The 23,380-nt window shown below is 36.0% G+C and overlaps 1 protein-coding gene across 13 annotated transcripts in view; it reads right to left on the bottom strand.

Annotated features, from left to right (window-relative positions):
- The window catches only part of HDAC9 (histone deacetylase 9), a 940,182-nt gene that overhangs the window by 122,239 nt on the left and 794,563 nt on the right, over nucleotides 1-23,380 (bottom strand). For all 13 annotated transcript variants that reach the window (XR_009352864.1, XM_059171303.1, XM_059171302.1 and 10 more), the window contains one exon: nucleotides 19,490-19,608. Coding sequence is in view for 12 of the 13 variants with exons in the window: in XM_059171303.1 (XP_059027286.1) it covers nucleotides 19,490-19,608 (119 nt within the window). In the remaining variant the exon portion in view is untranslated. The remainder of the gene's footprint in view (nucleotides 1-19,489; nucleotides 19,609-23,380) is intronic.

Here is a 23,380-nt window from a genome sequence, read left to right as displayed (position 1 = left end):
AGTAGGCAAAGAGGCAGGCAGAGAGAGAGATGGGGAAACAGGCTCCCTGTGGAGCGTAGTGTCTGAATCAGGATTAGAACAAAACTCTCCCACTTCCTAGTAAAATACTTTCTAATACACCACTCTAATTTTTACCATGTCCTCTTATTCCTTTTCTATTGTACACTCCTAAGAGTAATCACACCTAGGAATATTAGAGGTAGAAAGTGTGGCTTAGATTGCAAATAGGAAGCCACTTAATATTTCACTCTTCACGTTTTCTTCTTCTCCAATGTGGCAGTCATCACACAAGTCAGGTGGCAGTGTTCTTGCCACCAGAGGGAAGAGATCTGTTCATACAGAGACCTGCCAGGCTGTTTTAATACCAGTGCCTTTGTGCTATGTGAAAGGTAACTCTAGGGCTGCCCCTAGATAAATAAATGTGGCCAGTGTAAGGGATTTTAGTTTCCAGATGATAAAACTTCAAAACCTTTGGATGATCTACTTTATTGAAATCAAGAACTGACTGCAATTAACTTTCCTCTTGCCAAAAACCCAAGCACCACCTCTGAAGACAGTCATGCAAACAGCCCAGCAGCAAGCACACTGGAAAGAATAAGAAGCTGGACTCTCCAAAAACCTTAGGCTATTGCTTTGGACTGGCACTTACTAGTTATTAAGTCTGGTACTCAATGATTTACTCTTAAAATGCCTGCAGTAGTGTCTTTTCCTAATTGCTGATCTCATTTTGCACCCTAGTGCCAAATAGCTCCCCTGAGACTACTGAGTAAAACAACAGGAAAAGTTCCAATAACCATCACAATTCTTAATAAAACACAGCTCTTAAAGTAGACGACCTTCCTGGAACCATCGCAAGTAGCCTGACACTCCTCTGCTTTCTTTGGGCACGTCATGTGCCTGTCAGTTACTGAAGTTAGCTGCATTTAATAAATGATTCCCACTGCTAGCTACTTAGATGATAAGGTGATTTTAGGATTTCTTACACAGGAACTCTTATATAGATGATTACCCTAAAACAGGAAGTAAATATTGTGCATAGGGACAGTGCTATGAGGAGAAATCTTTGACTAGGAATAACATCTGAGAAAACTGTTTATAGTACATTCAGAAAGCCACAAATAAATGAACATAGCTGGCAACTCTTTTTCAATATGAGATAAGCAATTCTAAATGCACAAATATGTGCTATGAAACCCAGCTCAGATAAACCAGCTAAAATGTCCTACACCATTAGAATTAAGTAAGGGTTGACAAAAGAAATGAAATCTTCAGTACAATACCTTGGGCTAAATGGTCCCTCTGGCCTTACTTTTGTCTTTTCATCACTAGTTCCACCTATTCGTTTTCAGATTGTATTGTGGTTTCAGGAAGAGAACAGTAAACACAGGCGTGATCCATCATAGATGGTCAATGATTTGGTAAAATAATTTCTTTTCTAAAAAATTTATCTAGTTGATAGAGGAGTGAGTGAGTGAGAGAGAGACAAAGAGAGAGAGAATGACCTGGGGAGGAGCAGAGGGAAAGGGAGAAGCAGACTTCCCAGTGAGCAGGGAGACTGATGCAGGGCTGGATCCCAGGACTCTGGGATCATGGCCTGAGCCGAAGAAGGCAGATACTTAACTGACTGAGGCACCCAGGTGCCCAAAATAATTTCTGAAATAGGTAGTTGTTTCTCCAGTTTATACATAAATTCTACCAAATCAGAGATGAAAGGAAAACAGCCTGTATCAGGAGGCTCATCATAGAGTCTGAGATTCTCTCACTTTCCCTCTTCCCCTCCCCCTGCCTGAGCACATGCTCACTCTCTCACTCTCTCTAAAATTTTTTTTCCCAAATTTCAAAGTAACTAAATATTTTAGTATTTATTTTCATATAAGTCTGCAAAAGTATTTTGATATGTGAATTCTGAATCTAGTTCATGTGTGTGAAAACAATAGTATCCCCAAATTTAATGGGTACAATATCATTGATATTTCGTTACATTTGAAGTGTCATGTATTAGAAAGCATTTTTTTCATTTATTTCCATTATCTCATTTGATTCTCATAGTAGCCTTACATTTAGCCAAAAGAATATAATTCATATTATTTCTGTTTGAGAGACAAGAATATTAAGATACAGAAAAGTGAGCTGGTAGCCAATTAGATGCAAACTATAAATCAATTATCTCCAAATCCCGTGTTTTTTTCTTTCTGAAACTAGCCCAGTAGTTCTCAAAATTTGGTTCCTAGACCAGAAGTATCAGTATCACCTGGGAATTTGGAAATCCACATTGCAGGCCCCATTCCAGACCTAATAAATCAAATATTCTGGGAGTGGGGCCCAGCAAGCCTAATAAGGCCACCAGATGATGCTGATGCCTGCTAGTTTGGAAACCACTGTACTACATACACCACCATGGCTCTCCAGTTCATTTAGGAAGTGTGAGAAAAACTTCCTGTAGGTGAAGAGTACACTTTAATTCCCTATAATTTCTTTAATAACTTCATTACACACACACATGCTAGTAGACAATTCTCAGTCACATAGCTGTGGACCATATGCTTACAGTACTGGTACAGACCCTATGACATTACTTCACAAATTATTTGACTACCAGATTCTATTCTGTATTGATTTGTAAAATGTACTGGAAACCAACTGTTTTAGTTAGAGTGATCATCAAAATAAAGGGTCAGATGGAGAGGTGACTGGGTTTAACTGGCTCAGGCAGTTAAGCTCTGCCTTTGGTTCAGGTTATGATCCCAGGGTTCTGGGATTGAGCCCTGAGGAAGGCTCCCTGCTCAGTGGAGAGCATCTCTCTCTCTCTCTCTCTCTCTCTCTCCCTCTCTCTCTTTTGTCCATGCACTCTTGCTCTCTCTCTAATAAATATATAAAATACTTTTTAAAAAAGGGTCACATAGAGATTTCAGACCAAAGAAAGACAATTTTTGTCTAAGCTAAAAGCAAACTCATGTGAACAGAGTCTACTAGCATAGACTCAGTTTGAGATTCTCTGCCTCTCCCTCTCCCCTTGCCCATAGCCCCCCACCCAAAACAAATAAATAAAATCTTAACAAAAACAAAATTTGTCCCTATAATTTTTTTGTGCGTGTGTTTTGTATCCTTATTTTAATTTTTTATTTTCTTGCAATTATATTCAAGAAATATAAGGAAGAATATATTCAGGAAATACTGGAAGCCTAGAGAGGGAATATAAAAATGGATATCTAAGCTACCATTTTAGTATGGCCTTTGGGGTTTTTAAAACACCATATCAAAGAGCAAAATAATATGTTTTATTGAATCTAAGCTGCCATCAAATGCAGCACAAAATAATAGTGACCATTTTTTATATACCACTATGAAAATTAAAAAAAAAAAACAAATAACACTGCCAATCCAACAATGAAATGCCATCAAATATAAGAGGCATCACAATTCAGGAATGTTAAAATATGAAACAGTGCATCTTAGTACCAATGAAATACAGTCCACACTTTACAGCTGCAACTGGCATCCTCTTTCAGGACAAACTCTGCTTATGTATTTTCTTTTCAGATGCAATGCTGATCTGGCACCAGTTATGGTACAGTTACAGTAACTGTGCTCCTCAAAGTTAAACAGTAGTCATCCTAGCCCAAGGATTGTTTCATGACATCAGTAACTAAGCACTATAGATGGGAAATATGCCACAATTTGGTATCTGAGTTGTCATGTGGTGTAAGGGAACAGGAAACTGAATGAGAAAATGAAGGCAGGATAATAGTAAAACATGAAGCACTGAATAAATCTTTTGGCTATCATTTCAAAATACAATCATTCCCAAAACTAGTTTATTTTTTAAATATGCTGACATTGTCCCTCTTAATTAACTATGCTGTTTCTCTATGTTGACTGTTACAAGGAACCATGTTGCCTAAGACATTTATGTATATAATATAAATCTTCTGTAAATCCAATTCTCTCTCTTTGCAGGGGGCCATGTCTTTGCTCATGAATAGAACAAAGAGACTAGCATGTGGGAATTTTGAGTCAAAGACTAAGTCCCTGACTAATTCTTATGCAGAATATTCCATGAAAAATAGCAAATATTATCTACAAACTGGTTAGCTCCCATATATTTGGAAAGCTTTGCCTACTGTTTTGACTTGGAAAATTGTATACAAATAAGAAATTCACTGTTGGGAAAATTTCCTTTTATTTTCTGTATTTGATTCTTCAGAATAAGCTTCTACAGCAATTAAAAATCCTACTCATTTATTTAAGATATTTTTTTTAATTTAAGATATTTTTAATAACTTGTTGAGTCAAGTAGAAACTATGTTAAGCTAGAATTTAAAAGACATGAGATCAAGTTGTGGTTTTGTTACTTTTATCTGTTATTAAGTGAGCTAGTCACTTAACTTTTCTGTCACTTTTAAAAATTTAGGAATATAAATTTCTGCTAAATCATCTTAGTGATTTCAGGGTAATAAGGAGATCAAAGAATACAAAAATGCCAAAAAGTATGCTTTATATATTTATCCCATTTAATCATAAAAATGAAATGAGATAATGCAGAGTAGTGAGTAGTGTCTAACACAGAGTAAAAACTCAAAGATTGCCAGCAGGTATTACTTTATCATCTACTAACAACAACACACCAAGATGAAATTAATGTCCCTTTCCAGGGAAGAAAAGAACTTCAAGAAGTTGAGTGATGTTCCTGTGGTCATTCTAAGGGCCCAGCCAGGATTATGATTCATCTACTGGATGACCAGATTGTATTTTCAACTTCAGGGCCATAGTGAAGTCACTATAGGAGAGCCAACTGGGTTAACTTTGTGTAGAAGATCATCTTTTCAATTTCAATTTAATTTACAAAGTACTGTTGGAAAACACCTGAAAAAAATATTTTATTTATTTATTGCATGACTTCTAGTCCATTTTTTCCCTTAAAGTTCAGATTGGACTTGAAGAGTATTAGCACACAACAACATCCTCTCTGCCAATTTTAACTGGAAAGGAAGGGGTATGATATACAAAGTATAAAAAAGTAAAGAGAAGAAGCAAGATTAGTTGTTTGGGTATATGTCTGTCAAAGACAAGGGATGTGGAAAATGGTGTGAGGAATAGTTACAGAAGGTAGAAAGAATTCTTTCCTTACTTAACTATCTCCCTCCATGTTTATATGTATTACATACTGCCATGTACTTTTTGTTTAAGTAATCTCTGTGCCCAAGATAGGGCACAAATTTATGACCCCGAGATCAAGAGTCACATGCTCTACTGACTGAGCCAGCCAGGCTCCCCCAAGAGCTACATACTGAAAAAGAAACAGAAGTCCAACTTGACTAAAAAAAGTCATTGTCAGATAAAAGATCTGTGAAAGGATATTCACTTCAACTTTATTTATAATAGTGAAAATCTAGAAACATCTTGAAGATCCATTAATGGAAGAATAGACAAAATACATGATGGTATGTGTCCATACTGGCCTAATACAAAGAAATTAAAAGGATATATAAATATTCATGAGTGTAGTTCAAAACAATTTGAAAAGCAAAAAAGCAAGTTCCATAAACTACATGAACAGAATGATAGTATTTACCTTTGCAAGATATTGTAAATCTAAAACCATATTAACTAAAATACTATTTTATAGTGTGTGTGTGTGTGTGTGTGTGTGTGTACTGGAAAGAATACAGATTATGACAGTAGTTAGAAGAGAAGGGGAATAGGATTTAGGGGCAGTGATTAAAGTGCAGCTCACATTCATTTGCAAATTCTATTTCTTTTACAAACAAAAAGACTTGGAACAAATATAAAAATATTTGGCTAATATATTCTAAACAATAGAAGAACCAATGAATTTGTTATATAATTCTTTTTATTACTCTTCGTCTTTAAACTACCCAAAATTTTTTTAAAATTTTGAAAATCAGTGTATAATTTTAAACAAAATTTCTGAATTCCCAGATTGCATTAGTCTATCCTCTCTAAAAGGAAGATATATTAATATACAAATTATTGATGCAAAGCTTAGTAATTGTTTATAATGTCTGTTTGACTTCCAGGTACAAGACATGGAGATCTTGCAAAGTGAGACATATATGAAGTTTGTTTTACAGATAAGAAATCTTTGGATAAACCAGAATGCTCAATATTTTTTTCCAGGATTGCTTCAGAGATGAACTATATATAACAGAATAACTACACCAGGCATAATGTGAGAAGTAAATCAGCAAAAAGAAACAAACTACACTTTGCCTCAAAGTAATAAAAATTGTGTATGTATATACGTGCGCACGTGTAGGTGCATGTGTGTGTGCGCGCGCGTGTATATTCAAAGTAGAGCCTATGGATCCATTCTCGGAATGTTTTAAGTACATAAAATAAATGCAAAGTAACAAACAATACTACATTGAAAATATACCAAACTAACAAAATATGGGGGACAGTAATGGTATAATACATGTAATCCTATATTAATGCATCAAATAACTAATTGGGCAACATGTCTGATACATACTATCACTCCAAAGTAATGATGAAAGCAACTGGTCACTGGAACTATGTACAAAACAATAAAGTGATACGAAAATAGCTATCATTCCTACTGGTGATCAAGTCATCCACTTTACCTATATTATCATGGTTTGTTGCCTATATTTATAATGAAAAACACCTTCTTAAATTCATACAGCTAATAAGGGGCAAGTAATAGTTTTACTAAAAAACAGTAATGTAAGTTTTTTCATCTAAGCTCATGAGTCCTATGAGCTGTGGACCCAAATTTAAGAACCTCAGAGACAGGAGATGGAGTCAAGATGGCGGAGAAGTAGCAGGCTGAGACCACTACAGCTAGCAGGAGATCAGCTAGATAGCTTATCTAAAGATTGCAAACACCTGCAAATCCATCAGCAGATCGAAGAGAAGAAGAACAGCAATTGTAGAAACAGAAAAACAACCACTTTCTGAAAGGTAGGACTGGTGGAGAAGTGAATCCAAAGTGACGGGATAGACCCCAGGGGGAGGGGCCGGCTCCCTGCAAGCTGCCGGAGCAACGGAGCACAAAATCAGGACTTTTAAAAGTCTGTTCCGCTGAGGGACATCGCTCCAGAGACTAAACCGGGGCGAAGGCCACGCAAGGTCAGTGTGGCCTCAGGTCCTGCAGGGTCACAGAAGGATCGGGGGTGTCTGAGTGTCGCAGAGCTTGCGGATATTGGAACAGGAAAACCGGCTACAGAGACAGAGCCAACAGTGGCTCACAGCTCAGGGTTACCTTGAAACAACCGCAGGCTCGGTGAGCTCGGAGCGTGGCCGAAGGTCAGGCAGACGGGAGTTACTGGGCGCTGTTCTCTGAGGGTGCACTGAGGAGTAGGGCCTCGGGCTCTCAGCTCCTCCAGGCCAGAGACCAGGAGGCCGCCATTTGTATTCCCGTCCTGCGGAACTCTACGGAAAGCGCTCAGGGAACAAAAGCTTCTGAAAACAAACCGAAGCGGATTACTCAGCCCAGCCCCTGGTAAGGGTGGTGCAATTCGGCCCTGGGCAAAGACACTTGAGAATCACTACACCAGGCCCCTCCCCAAGAAGATCAACAAGAAGTCCAGCCAAGACCAAGTTCACCAACCAATACCAAGGAGAGTGCAGTTTCAATACCAAGGAGAGCAGCAGAATTCCAGAGGAGGAGAAAGCAAAGCACGGAACTCATGGCTTTCTCCCTGTGATTCTTTAGTCTTGCAGTTAATTTAATTTTTTTTTCTTTTTCATTTTTTTTCTCTTCTTCTGCTAAAATTTTTTTAACTTTTACCCTTTTCTTTTTTAACGTTTTTAACTAGTTTATCTAATATATATATATTTTTCTCTTTTATACTTTTCTTCATTTTTTCTTTTTTTTTTTTAATAATTTTTTATTTTTTATAAACATATATTTTTATCCCCAGGGATACAGGTCTGGGAATCGCCAGGTTTACATACTTTACAGCACTCACCATAGCACATACCCTCCCCAATGTCCATAACCCCACCCCCTTTTCCCAACCCCCCTCCCCCCAGCAATCCTCGGTTTCTTTTCTGAGATTAAGAGTAACTTATGATTTGTCTCCCTCCCAATCCCATCTTGTTTCATTAATTCTTCTCCTACCCTGTAAGCCCCCATGTTGCATCACCACTTCCTCATATCAGGGAGATCATTTGATAGTTGTCTTTCTCCGCTTGACTTATTTCGCTAAGCATGATATGCTCTAGTTCCATCCACGTTGTTGCAAATGGCAAGATTTCATCTCTTTTGATGGCTTCATAGTATTCCTTTGTGTATATATACCACATCTTCTTTATTCATTCATCTGATGATGGACATCTAGGTTCTTTCAATAGTTTGGCTATTGTGGACATTGCTACTATAAACATTCGGATGCACGTGCCCCTTCAGATCACTACGTTTGTATCTTTAGGGTAAATACCCAGTACTGCAATTTCTGGGTCATAGGGCAGTTCTATTTTCAACATTTTGAGGAACCTCCATGCTGTTTTCCAGAGTGGTTGCACCAGCTTGCATTCCCATCAACAGTGTAGGAGGGTTCCCCTTTCTCTACATCCTCGCCAGCATCTGTCATTTCCTTACTTGTTAATTTTAGCCATTCTTACTGGTGTGAGGTGATATCTCATTGTGGTTTTGATTTGTTTTTCCCAGATGCCGAGTGATATGGAGCACTTTTTCAACTGTCTGTTGGCCATCTGGATGTCTTCTTTAGAGAAATGTCTGTTCATGTCCTCTGCCCATTTCTTGATTGGATCATTTGTTCTTTGGGTGTTGAATTAGCTAAGTTCTTTATAGATTTTGGACACTAGACCTTTATCTGATATGTTGTTTGCAAATATCTTTTCCCATTCTGTCAGTTGTACTTTGGTTTTGTTCACTGTTTCCTCTGCGGTGCAAAAGCTTTTGATCTTGATGAAATCCCAATAGCTCCTTTTTGCCCTTGCTTCCCTTGCCTTTGGCAATGTTCCTAGAAAGATGTTGCTGTGGCTGAGGTCGAAGAGGTTGCTGCCTGTGTTCTCCTCAAGGATTTTGAAGGATTCCTTTCTCACATTGAGGTCCTTCATCCATTTTGAGTCTATTTTCATGTGTGGTGTAAGGAAATGGTCCAGTTTCATTTTTCTGCAAGTGCCGTCCAATTTTCCCAACACCATTTATTGAAGAGGCTGTCTTTTTTCCACTGGACATTCTTTCCTGCTTTGTCGAAGATTAGTTGACCATAGAGTTGAGGGTCTATTTCTGGGCTCTCTATTCTGTTCCATTGATCTATGTGTCTGTTTTTGTGACAGTACCATGCTGTCTTGATGATGACAGCTTTGTAATAGAGCTTGAAGTCCAGAATTGTGATGCCACCAACTCTGGCTTTCTTTTCAATATCCCTTTGGCTATTCGAGGTCTTTTCTGCTTCCATATAAATTTTAGAATTATTTGTTCCGTTTCTTTGAAAAAGATGGATGGTACTTTGATAGGAATTGCATTAAATGTGTAGATTGCTTTAGGTAGCATAGACATTTTCACAATATTTATTCTTCCAATCCAGGAGCATGGAACATTTTTCCATTTCTTTGTGTCTTCCTCACTTTCTTTCATGAGTACTTTATAGTTTTTTGAGTATAGATTCTTTGCCTCTTTGGTTAGGTTTATTCCTAGGTATCTTAGGGTTTGGGGTGCAAATATATAAACCAATTAATAACAAAATCAAATAAACACATCAACAATAACACAATAATAGTAGGGGACTTTAACACTCCCCTCACTGAAATGGACAGATTATCCAAGCAAAAGGTCAACAAGGAAATAAAGGCCTTAAATGACACACTGGACCAAATGGACATCACAGATACATTCAGAACATTTCATCCCAAAGCAACAGAATACACATTCTTCTCTAGTGCACATGGAACATTCTCCAGAATAGATCACATCCTCGGTCCTAAATCAGGACTCAACCAGTATCAAAAGATTACAATCATTCCCTGCATATTTTCAGACCACAATGCTCTGAAACTAGAACATAACCACAAGAGGAAGTTTGGAAAGAACCCAAATACTTGGAGACTAAACAGCATCCTTCTAAAGAATGAATGGGTCAACCGGGAAATTAAAGAAGAATTGAAAAAAAAATCATGGAAACAAATGATAATGAAAATACAACGGTTCAAAATCTGTGGGACACAACAAAGGCAGTCCTGAGAGGAAAATATATAGCAGTACAAGCCTTTCTCAAGAAACAAGAAAGGTCTCAGGTACACAACCTAACCCTACACCTAAAGGAGCTGGAGAAAGAACAAGAAAGAAACCCGAAATCGAGCAGGAGAAGAGAAATCATAAAGATCAGAGCAGAAATCAATGAAATAGAAACCAAAAAAACAATAGAACAAATTAACGAAACTAGGAGCTGGTTCTTTGAAAGAATTAATAAAATTGATAAACCCCTGGCCAGACTTATCAAAAAGAAAAGAGAAAGGACCCAAATAAATAAAATCATGAATGAAAGAGGAGAGATCACAACTAACACCAACGAAGTACAGATAATTATAAGAACATACTATGAGCAACTCTACACCAACAAATTTGACAATCTGGAAGAAATGGATGCATTCCTAGAGACATATAAACTACCACAACTGAACCAGGAAGAAATAGAAAGCCTGGACAGACCCATAACCAGTAAGGAGATTGAAACAGTCATTAAAAATCTCCAAACAAACAAGGGCCAGACGGCTTCCCAAGGGAATTCTACCAAACATTTAAAGAAGAACTAATTCCTATTCTCCAAAACTGTTCCAAAAATAGAAATGGAATGAAAACTTCCAAACTCATTTTATGAGGCCAGCATCACCTTGATCCCAAAATCAGACAAGGATTCCATCAAAAAAGAGAGCTATAGACCAATATCCTTGATGAACACAGATGCGAAAATTCTCACCAAAATACTAGCCAATAGGATTCAACAGTACATTAAAAGGATTATTCACCATGACCAAGTGGGATTTATTCCAGGGCTGCAAGGTTGGTTCAACATCCACAAATCAATCAGTGTGATACAACACATTAATAAAAGAAAGAACAAGAACCATATGATCCTCTCAATAGATGCTGAAAAAGCATTTGACAAAGTACAGCATCCCTTCCTGATCAAAACTCTTCAAAGTGTAGGGATAGAGGGCACATACCTGAATATTATCAAAGCCATTTATGAAAAACCCACCGCAAATCTCATTCTCAATGGAGAAAAACTGAAAGCTTTTCCACTAAGGTCAGGAACATGGCAGGGATGTCCATTTTCAACACTGCTATTCAACATAGTACTAGAAGTCCTAGCCTCAGCAATCAGACAACAAAAGGAAATTAAAAGCATCCAAATCGGCAAAGAAGAAGTCAAACTATCACTCTTCACAGATGATATGATACTATATGTGGAAAACCCAAAAGACTCCACTCCAAAACTGCTAGAACTTGTACAGGAATTCAGTAAAGTGTCAGGATTTAAAAATCAATGCACAGAAATCAGTTGCATTTCTCTACACCAACAACAAGACAGAAGAAAGAGAAATCAAGGAGTCAATCCCATTTACAATTGCACCCCAAACCCTAAGATACCTAGGAATAAACCTAACCAAAGAGGCACAGAATCTATACTCAGAAAACTATAAAGTACTCATGTAAGAAAGTGAGGAAGACACAAAGAAATGGAAAAATGTTCCATGCTCCTGGATTGGAAGAATAAATATTGTGAAAATGTCTATGCTACCTAAAGCAATCTACACATTTAATGCAATTCCTATCAAAGTACCATCCATCTTTTTCAAAGAAATGGAACAAATAATTCTAAAATTTATATGGAAGCAGAAAAGACCTCGAATAGCCAAAGGGATATTGAAAAGAAAGCCAGAGTTGGTGGCATCACAATTCCGGACTTCAAGCTCTATTACAAAGCTGTCATCATCAAGACAGCATGGTACTGGCACAAAAACAGACACATAGATCAATGGAACAGAATAGAGAGCCCAGAAATAGACCCTCAACTCTATGGTCAACTAATCTTCGACAAAGCAGGAAAGAATGTCCAGTGGAAAAAAGACAGCCTCTTCAATAAATGGTGTTGGGAAAATTGGACGGCACTTGCAGAAAAATGAAACTGGACCATTTCCTTACACCACACATGAAAATAGACTCAAAATGGATGAAGGACCTCAATGTGAGAAAGGAATCCTTCAAAATCCTTGAGGAGAACACAGGCAGCAACCTCTTCGACCTCAGCCACAGCAACATCTTTCTAGGAACATTGCCAAAGGCAAGGGAAGCAAGGGCAAAAAGGAGCTATTGGGATTTCATCAAGATCAAAAGCTTTTGCACTGCAGAGGAAACAGTGAACAAAACCAAAGTACAACTGACAGAATGGGAAAAGATATTTGCAAACAACATATCAGATAAAGGTCTAGTGTCCAAAATCTATAAAGAACTTAGCTAATTCAACACCCAAAGAACATGAACAGACATTTCTCTAAAGAAGACATCCAGATGGCCAACAGACAGTTGAAAAAGTGCTCCATATCACTCGGCATCTGGGAAAAACAAATCAAAACCACAATGAGATATTACCTCACACCAGTAAGAATGGCTAAAATTAACAAGTAAGGAAATGACAGATGCTGGCGAGGATGTAGAGAAAGGGGAACCCTCCTACACTGTTGATGGGAATGCAAGCTGGTGCAACCACTCTGGAAAACAGCATGGAGGTTCCTCAAAATGTTGAAAATAGAACTGCCCTATGACCTAGCAATTGCACTCCTGAGTATTTACCCTAAAGATACAAACGTAGTGATCTGAAGGGGCACATGTACCTGAATGTTTATAGTAGCAATGTCCACAATAGCAAAACTATGGAACGAACCTAGATGTCCATCACCAGATGAATGGATAAAGAAGATGTGGTATATATACACAAAGGAATACTATGCAGCCATCAAAAGAAATAAAGTCTTGACATTTGAGACAGCGTGGATGGAACTAGAGCGTATCATGCTTAGCAAAATAAGTCAAGCTGAGAAAGACAACTATCATATGATCTCCCTGATATGAGGAAGTGGTGATGCAACATGGGGGCTTAAGTGGGTAGGAGAAGAATAAATGAAACGAGATGGGATTGGGAAGGAGACAAACCATAAGTGACTCTTAATCTCACAAAAACAAACTGAGCGTTGCTGGCGCGAGGGGCATTGGGAGAAGTGGGGTGGGGTTATGGACATTGGGGAGGGTATGTGCTATGGTGAGTGCTGTGAATTGTGTAAACCTGGCGATTCACAGACCTGTACCCCTGGGGATAAAAATATATTATATGTTTATAAAAAATAAAAAAATTAAAAATTAAAAAAAAATAGAACCTCAGAGATAGAATGTGTCTACCAAGCATTCATCTACCTCTACTACTAAACAGTTTCTTAAGTCTGCTCCAGGTTGTAAAATCAGACAATCTAGTACACTAGTTTATATGTAAAAAATTAAGCACAATCTTAATAAGAACAAGAAGGTGGGTCTACATATTTATAAATGGGCTTTCTGCATCTATTTTTGCATTTCAGAAGTGCTGTTTATTTTCTGATTTTCAACTGTATTTTAGATAGTTCAATTGCTTAAAATGCATCACTGGACAACTTATTCTGGATCAGAGTATTAATAATGTCACAATCCAAGCACACCTCAATATACAAAAACAAAAAGCACAGCTTTTAGGCAGGGAGAACATGAGTTATCCTCATCACAAAATAATAACATGTTATTTTCTTTTAAACCATTTGTTTAAATGGTCTTAAGCCATTTGTTCCAGTCAACCCCAGATTTATTATAATAAAGGAATGCATATGGATATGGAAATAAGATGTTTCTTACCAAACTGACATTTGATTGAAGGGACCACCCACAACTATTTACCTAGAATCTTGCACAGCTTCCTAGGATATCTGTCTATCTTCCCCCCTTTTTGTTCAAAGATTTTATTTATTTATTTATTTGACAGACAGAGATCACAAGTAGGCAGAGAGGCAGGCAGAGAGAGAGGGGAAGCAGGCTCTCCGCTGAGCAGAGAGCCCAATGCGGGGCTCGATCCCAGGACTCTGGGATCATGACCTGAGCCGAAGGCAGAGGCTTAACCCACGGATCCACCCAGGTCCCCCCCCCCCCCCATTTTGTTCAAATAATAATCTCATACATTTTCCAACAAGTCACAGTATTTGTGTTGTATATTTTGTGTTCAAATACATTACCTAAGATCTTTGGTGAATGTTTAGAATTGTTGAAACAATATCACCAATATAATTTAAAACTTTCAACTCACAATGTCTCATTACTTATTCCTTACGTTGCTGGTATAATTTTTATCTCTCTACTCTCCCCCATTTTTTTTTCTGATTAGGAAACTAATTTGATTACAAAATTAGTAAGGGACAAAGTTGAGACTTTAACATAGATCTTCTGGCACCAAAATGAGTTATTCTTTACTCTCCTCGAATTTTTCATCTTTATTTCAAGTTTATTATTTAAAGGATTCACTCTCCCACTGTACTGCTTTTCTGAACAGAAATGAAATGAGTTACCTTACCATCTAGATTTTAGTAGGTATTAACAGCAGGAATTCAATGTTTTTGTCCAAAACCCATTGCTACAAAAAAACCATGACTTTCCCCTTTAATATTTATATTCTTTTTAATACTATTTCTACTAAAGGGAAATGTTGTACATGTGACCACTGTCAGAAACACAGGTTTGTGATAATTAAAATATTATAGGAGATAAGAATACTAAACCTTGGAAAGAAGTGGCAGTAATTACAAAAAAGAAAATCCTAAAACCCAATTCGAGTAGCATCAGATATAGAAGAAAGCCTCTGACTTGCTTAAAAGACAATGAGTTCATCTAGCTTTATTCATTTTAAAAAAGAAGTTATTTAGAAAGTGTGCCAGGCAGTGATCCAGCTCTGATGACACAGCACAGAAATGTGTAAGAGAGGTTAATCTGATGGTAGCTGGATGGGAAGATATTCTGGTTAATCAACTGTACATAATATTCCCCCAGTTTCCATCCTAATCTAAAAGAACTGAAACCCTTCAGCTTAAGGTTGATCTTTCATGAAATGGCATTTGGTAAATGTTTTCCAGACACTCCTTTTCTCCATGCCTGTTTGCTATGGTCTGAAATTCTATCATGAAAAGATAAAGCATTGATTTCACAATTACAGATAAATAATAAAAGATGCAACTACCAAACAGAACTATCACATTAGCTGAAATACACTCACTTTTAAAAAGTGTATAATTAGGTAATGACTATAACATACAAGTGAATGTGATCAGGTTCTTTCTAGCAGAGAAAATTAGAGACAGAGGATAGTTATGGACATATTAAGAGAGGGCTAGAATCATCAGTGAGAGAAAAAGAAAAAAGTTAACTTCAACAAAATGTAATTAATTCTGGCTCCATCTGCCTTCAACTCTATGGACAAATAAAATGTGCCAACAGAGGACATCTCGAACCACACACTCTGTATACACAGGAAGTTGAAGCACATATATCCATTATAAGCTGATGAAGTAAACCAACATAACCTCATACACCTAACAAGTTAATTTGTTGGAACTATTTGTTGACTGGCTCAACACTCAACTTTTAGAGACTTATTTTTGGAGGATTAACTAATCAAGGAATTTTTTGTACTTCCTCAGGAAAAACACAAAGCTAAGAACGAATTCATTTCTATAGGTACCTACTTCACAAGAGTGCTCTTTCCTTGTCAGACAGACATTCACAGTGGGATAAAAGGAATAAGAGGATAACTAAAAAGGATAAAACATTTTATCAAAAAGAAGATGGTAATTCAAGACTAAGATATGTTATTTGATTTTTTTCCACCAACTAATGGGTGTTTTTTACTTGTCCAAATAACATTTATTTATTTGCTGAGAGAAGTAGTTACTATCTCAAAAACTATAAAAATACCCTCTGAAAAAAGATCATTTTTTAAAAATCAGACATGGGGTCACCTCACAATGACTTCTGAATTATTCTAAAGAAAGAAAAATCATTTTTCACATGATAAAAGTAATTTGCATATAGTTTACTATGTGAAGCCAATGAAAGGAGAGAACATATAAATGTCTTGAAAAGGAAGAAAACATACATTTTTCTGCAAATTAACATGAACTGAAGAAATAATTTTTTTTAATGTTGACAACACCATAAGACCAGGGATGCTGCAATATGATGATTCAATTTTGTTTCATTTTATTGTTGGAACATGGCACTTGATTGTCATGTTAACCTTCTTAAACTGTAACCTAAAGATATCTAGATCTGAATGAGAATATTTTTAAAGGACACGCTGATAATTTCGTGGTAAAGTTTGATGTAGTATTTAGGGTAGGACATAAAGATACTTATTCCTTAGTTAATTGAATAAGTGGTTAGTCCTGGTGGTTAATTGAAAAAACAGATTTTAAATAATGAATTCAGACTATTTCAAACTTTGACATAAACAAATATGAATATTTTGTTGTAGAGAATATTTAATATGAAAAAAAATGAGGGGAGAAGAGAGGAAAGAAGAAAAATAGTACTAGCCAACAATCGACTTTAATTTAAATCACCTCTATGGCTGCACTGAAATTTTTGTCATAGTATCAAACAAGTCTTCAAAAAAAAAAATCAGATAACGAATTAGATATCTAAATACAAATATAAATGAAAACACTAGTTGTTTTGACTTAATTTATCTTTTACTTTTAGGACTATTAAAATTATTTTAAAAGATTTATTTGATGAGCTAAGACAGTAAAATTTTAGCATCTGTGACACAGTATCTAAAAACCACTCTCTAAAATCCTTAGACATTCTACTGGAGCAAGGGTGAGTTTAGGTGAAATGGGAAAACATTAGGTTATGAATTTTTTCCGTAATTTCTACCTATGTTTTACTGTAGTATTTAGCCCATTTCTAGCTTCATTTTGAGACTCCTCGGAAATGGAGACGACTTCTGGCATAGGACAGTGAAGGTCCAATAGTAATTGCCTATCGAGAACTTTCAGACCAAAGCAACATAAATGCATCTGCCACATGGTTAGAAAAAGAACAGAAAGACCTAGGGGTGAGCTATTTGGGGAGCAACTATACAGCTGTCTATTAATCCTAACCTCTACCTAGTTAGGGCGGCATCTCTAGAAAATATGGCTGGTAAACTCGGGCCTCCATGAGATAATATGTACAAACAGCCACCCAGTTGTGATGCTCTGTGGTTGTTCATTTAAGTATCACGGGACTAGTCAGTGTCTATCACAGCCTGCACCTGGGGAGTTAAGGGTCTGCATCCAACTACTCTGTTCTCAAGCACTTTACAAAACATTTTTCTCTTTAGTGGAAAAAATCCAGTGAAAGCCTCATACAATTTTATCTAAATATGAATTCAGAATAAATATTTTTAATTTAACCCCAATTATTTCAGATGGTAAAATGAATTAGTTTTCTCATCTATGCAATATGTGAACTGTTTTAGGTAGTCTCTACTACCTTTTCTTGACTTCTAGGATTTCCTTTCCTCATCGTGTATCTTTTTCCTAAACTGTAAGTACTCAGAGAGGGACAATTATTAAATCAGTTAAAATATATGTCTGTCTATTTTTCTTAGGAAACAAATCATCTTGTAAGGAAACATGGTCTGTTGAGTAGAAAAGACACAAGAAGGAAAAACAGATAAGTAGGGGTGAGGGATTGAAGAGATTATAGACAAACTTAACCGGAAAAATGAAGAGCTTACCCCCAAATGGATAAAGAAATACAACATAATAAAGGTCTCAGTGCCTTGTACTGAAGGTAAAAGGAGTAGAAACTATGTACCTTAGGTCTATGACTAAAAGAAACCACACTACTACTCCTCTTTCTATTCTACTTTCCAAGATGACATTTGATATTTGAACTCCACTTGGCAAAAAATGAACAAACAAACAAACAAGAAGATTAGTTCCTTCCAGCTAGTTCTGAGAAATGGACTCATTTGCATATGAGTCTTCCTTGCCTCCTTGGAAGGAAGAAAGACCCGAATACAGACAGTCCTCCTTCTTGAGGGAGAGTCTCGTATTTAATGGCAAGGAACACCGTTTCTAGATTTCTGTCTTTGCTCCATGTGTTTTCCATTGTCTGGGTATATATCAACTTGAAGTATAGGTCTTCTTTTCTCTTTATTTAGACTAAACTTGTCACCAGTCTTGATGTTAATTAGGATGCAGCAGGAAGACTGACTTCCCATTAAAGTGGAGAGGAATTCCATGAAGAAAGAAAAGGGATCATAAAGACATCTGATAAAACCAAACACCTCTCTATTCAATTTTACAAACTTGTGAATTATTATGTTTTGTTTGTGTTTGTGGAGTTGCCTCTTTCAATGTGTTTTCAATAGACGGCAAGGCACCAAAAACCATGGGTAAATAATAGAAGTTAAAAATAGTTACTACCTAACAATGTTACTGGAACAATTAGAGTGCAGAAAACTCTCTCATATGAGAAGCCAACTAAAAACAAAGGTTGGCATGATGCTGGTTCTTTGGTTCTTTTCAAATTAATAAAACACACTTGCTCTAAACTCATCTCTCTCAGTTAAAACTATTTGGGTTGTTTTGATTTGTTTCCAACCCCCACTAAAATACACAATAATGGATCCTTTGTGCAATTCTGCTTTTTTCCTTCTTCTTTTTTATATATATCCAGAGTACCAGCATACATTTGTATGCATGGGCTATACATATGCCTTATTTTCACACTCAGAAAACATGGGAATTATTTTTGAAGAAAGCCTCTTTCTAGCCAGATTCCATTAGGTCACATTATTCAAATGCAGTATAACATAAAATTCATTTGTTTTCATCTGGTGTCTAGTTGTTAAGGAACAGAGCCAAAAATTTAACCTTTGCAACACAACAGAAGAGGAGTAGAGAACCTGAGCATTGTCTATGGGCATGTACAGAGCTTCTGAGCAAGGGGAACTACACTTTTATATTCAAACCTAGAAGACGATAGCATATATTAGGAAAGAGCTATTTTTTTTTACCATATGTGCAATGAAATAAAAACAGTGACTTCCATTCTCTCTTCAAAAAACCCAGGAGCTTTTCTAGACTCATGACCTCTGAAGTCATTTAACATATTTTAAACAGAAGTCCTATCACTTCTGCCTTTAAATAACAAAATGGGACTCCTGAAAAGCATAAAGGTTCTGAAATGCCCCATCAAGTTACCAAAGGAAACAATTTAACTTTGTTTTTCTTAAGGGTGAACATCCTTACAGAGAGATGAATCTGACAAAGCAATAAACACAATCTGAATTATTTTCAAAAAGCCTTACCTCAGTTTACTAGACACATGTAAAAGGTGCTATCTATTTTAAAGACCTAAAAGAGATTATTATGTTTTAGCATTTCATAAATTTCTAAAAGATATACTCACATTTTGCTGTCACTTTGTAACCCCCCAGAGGAGGGGCATGGCCTTCTAATGCATCAAATCCAGCGGAAACTAGGACCATGTCTGGATCAAACTCTTTGGCCACAGGCGTCACTACAGTCCTGCACAGTAAAAAGGCAACCAGTTACACATGGGAATGGTGAATACCTTTAAAGATTGTGCAATGAAAATGACTTGGCACATCCTCAAGAAGTTCCCAAGAATAAAGAAAAGGGAAAAAGAAAATACTATTTGAATGGATCAAAAACTTATCATTTCCTTACTAGTGAATCACTGTTATTTTAGCATCCCAATTCAGTCTTTTTTCTTTCATCTTTTTTCTCTCTAAATTAAAAAAAAAAAAAAAAAAAAAAAAAGGTTTTGCAGGTACATTCTAAGCCCATCACATTACATGCACATCTGTGGCTGTTTTACCCCACTGCCTATAAAAAAGTGCTTCTTCCAAGGGAGTGACTAATGTTTTACAGAGGAAAGTCAAAGCTTTAGTGAAAACCCGGCTTGCTCCAGTTAGTGAGAACTTGGTGTAAATTTGAACTATAAATTTCTTTTGAGAAAAAGTTCCTTTTCCAACTTAAAAAAAATTTTGTTTTAAATATTTGTCATGGTAGGGGGTAATTCTTGCAAAGGAAAAATGCAAAATTCCTTTAATAAAATCCAGATTATAATGTTGAGTCCAAGGTCAGAGACACCAGGAGGAATGTGTTAGTCTCATCCATGACAGCAACCCCTGCTGGCCTTACTCAGACACTTCAGCATCTACCTCTTCAGCCTTCTCAAATCACCCTGACCCTTTTTCCTTACTGCTGGATTTGAGAGAAAATGACTAATGGATGCTACTGAGCTTTGTAAAATTAAAAAAATTAATGTAGGCTTCAAGACCAACTGTCATTATTATTTAGACTCAAATTTCCAAAGACTATTTAGTAAGAGTGGGAAAGTGCACACAATAGCAGATTTAAAGAGTGGTAAGGTCTCTGCTGTGTGTTTAGCAGAAATAACTGAACTAAATATCAAAATTGCTATCCTTGAGTAGTGACAAAATTGAGTTCTTTTCATTTTTTTATGTTTTTAAAGTGACCACATATTAGTTTTACACTTAAAAATTTAACAAGTTGTTGTTGAAATTATAAAACAAAAAAATACTTATTTGAAATTCATAAATGAATGAAAAGATAGTTCTCAATTTAGTTTTTTGAGGATTCTTCATACTGTTTTCCATTGTGGCTAGACCCAATAGACAATTCTACCAACAGTACATAAAGTTTCCGTTTTCTCCACACCCATGCCAACATTTGTCATCTCTTATATTTTTTATGTGGGCCATCTGACAGACCTTAGGTAATATCTCATCATGGTGTTAATTTCCATGTCCCTAATCATTAGTGATCTTGAGCATCATTTCATGTACCTGTTGGTCTTATGTATATCTTCTCTGGAAAATGTCTATTCAGATCCTTTGGTTCATTTTTAAAAATTGGGTTGTGTTGTTTCTATTGAGTTGTAGGAGTTCTTTATATGTTTTGGATATTAACCTCTTATCAGATATATAATTTACATTTTTTTTTCCCATTCCGTGGGTTGTTTTTTCACTTTGTTGATGGCTCCTTTGCTGGGCAGCATCTTTTTTAGCCTGACATAGTCACACTTCCTTACTTTTTGTTTCTTGCACTTTAGATATCATATCCAAGTAATTGTTACCAGAGCCCATGTTAAGAAGATTTATTCCTATATTTTCTTCTAAGGGTTTCATGTTTTCAGGACTTACATTTAAGTGTTTAATCCATTTTAAGTTAATTTTTGTAAATAGTATAAGATATAGGTTCAGTTTCATTATTTTATGTGTGAATTTCCAATTATCACAGCGCCATTTATTGAAGAGACTGTTCTTCCTTCACTGAGTATTCTTGGCTTCCACCTCAAATATTAGTTAACTGTATATGCTTGGGCTTATTTCTGGGCTCTGCATTCTGTCCCATTGTTCTATTTTTCTGTGTGTGCATGTGTGTGTGTGCGCGCGCACGCATGCTAGTACCATACTGTTTCGATGAACATAGCTTTATAGTATAGCTTGAAATCAGAAAGTGTGATGCCTCCCACTTTGTTCTTTCTCAAAGTTTCTTTGACTATTTGGGGTCTTTTGTGGTTCTATATACATTTTAGGAGTGTTTTTTCCATCTCTGTAAAAATTGCCTTGAAATCTTGATAAGGATTGCAGTGAATCTATATACGGTATTTTATTATTTTTCACACTATTATAAATGGGATTATTTCTTTTTCAGAAAATCCATTGTTAGTGTATAGAATATGCTACTGATTTTTGTATAGTTAATTTTTGTATCTTGCAACTTTACTGAATTCACTCATTAGATCTTTTAAAAAAACTATTTATTTGACAGAGAAAGTACAAACACATGGAGCAGGAGGCAGAAAGAGGGAGAAGCAGACTCACTGCTAAGCAGGGAGCTTGCTGTGGGGCTAACTGTGGGGTTTGATCCCAGGATCCGAGGATCATGACCTGAGCTGAAGGCAGACGCTTAATCGACTGAGTCACCCAGGCAACCCTGTGATGTCAGTTTTAACATCTCCTTTTGCACTTATAATTTTGTTGATTTGGGTCTTTTCTCTTTTTTCCTTGATCTAGATACTGTGTTTGTCACTTTTGTTTGTATCTTTCTGAAGGAGCAACTCTTACTTTGGTTAATCTTTTCTATTATTTTTTTCTGTTCTCTATTTCATTTATTTCTTCTCCAATCTTCATTATTTCTTCCATTCTGCTAATTTTGGACTAAGTTTGTTCTTTTTCTAGTTCTTTAAGCTATAGAGTTAGGTTGTTTATTTGGTATCTTTCTTGCTTCTTAATGCAGATGTTTATTATTTATTTATTTCCTTTAAAACTGCTTGTGCTGCATCCTGCAGAGTGTGATATGTTGTTTCCATTTTCATTTATCTGAAGAAAACCCTTTATTTCCCCCATTAATTTCTTCTTTGATTCACTCATTTTTCAGGACAGTGTTGTTTAATTTCCATGTGTTCATGAATTTTCCAGGTTTCTTCTTATCATTAATTTCTAGTTTCACGCCATTGAGGTCAAAGAAGGTAATTGGGATGACTTTAATCTTCTTGAATTTGCTGAATTATATGCGGTCTAATGTATGGTCTATCCTGGAAAATGTTCCATGTGCACTTGAGAAGAATGTGTATTCTGTTGTTGTTGGATAGAATGATCTGTATACATCTGTTACATCCATTTGGTCTATAGCATTTTTCAAGTGTATTCTTTGCCTACTGATTCTGTTTGCAAGATCTACCTATTTTTAAAAGTGGGGTATTCAAAGTCTTCAACTATTATTGAATTACCATTTATTTCTCCTTTTAGCTCTGTTAGTTTTTGCTTTATATATTTAGGTAATCTAAGGATGGACACATAAGGATTTATAATTATTTTATACTCTTGATATATTGACCACCTTATCATATATAAGTGACCTTCTTTGTCTCCTTTTTGCCATTTTCAGTTTAAAGTCTATTTTGTCTGATATAACTACTCCTGTTTTTTTATGGTTACCATTTGCTTAAAATATTTCTTTCCATTATTTCACTCTCAGTCTATGCATGTCTTTAAAGGTAAAGTGAATCTCTGTTAGGCAGAATATTGTTGATTCCTTTCTTTTTCTTTTTTTTTATTTAGCCATTCCACATATTTTAATTAGATAACTTAATCCATTATATTTATTTTTTTAAAATAAAAACATTAATTGAAGTATAGTTGACATGGAATATTAAATTAGTTTTAAGTGTTTAACAGTTGATTCAACAATTACATACATTAGGAAATGTTCATCACAATAAGTGTATTACAATATTATTGACTAT

This window comes from Mustela lutreola, chromosome 4 (assembly GCF_030435805.1).
Source record: "Mustela lutreola isolate mMusLut2 chromosome 4, mMusLut2.pri, whole genome shotgun sequence".
NCBI lineage: Eukaryota > Metazoa > Chordata > Mammalia > Carnivora > Mustelidae > Mustela > Mustela lutreola.
Note: the sequence above shows the minus strand (reverse complement) of the source record. Positions and strands in the feature narration are given on the sequence as shown.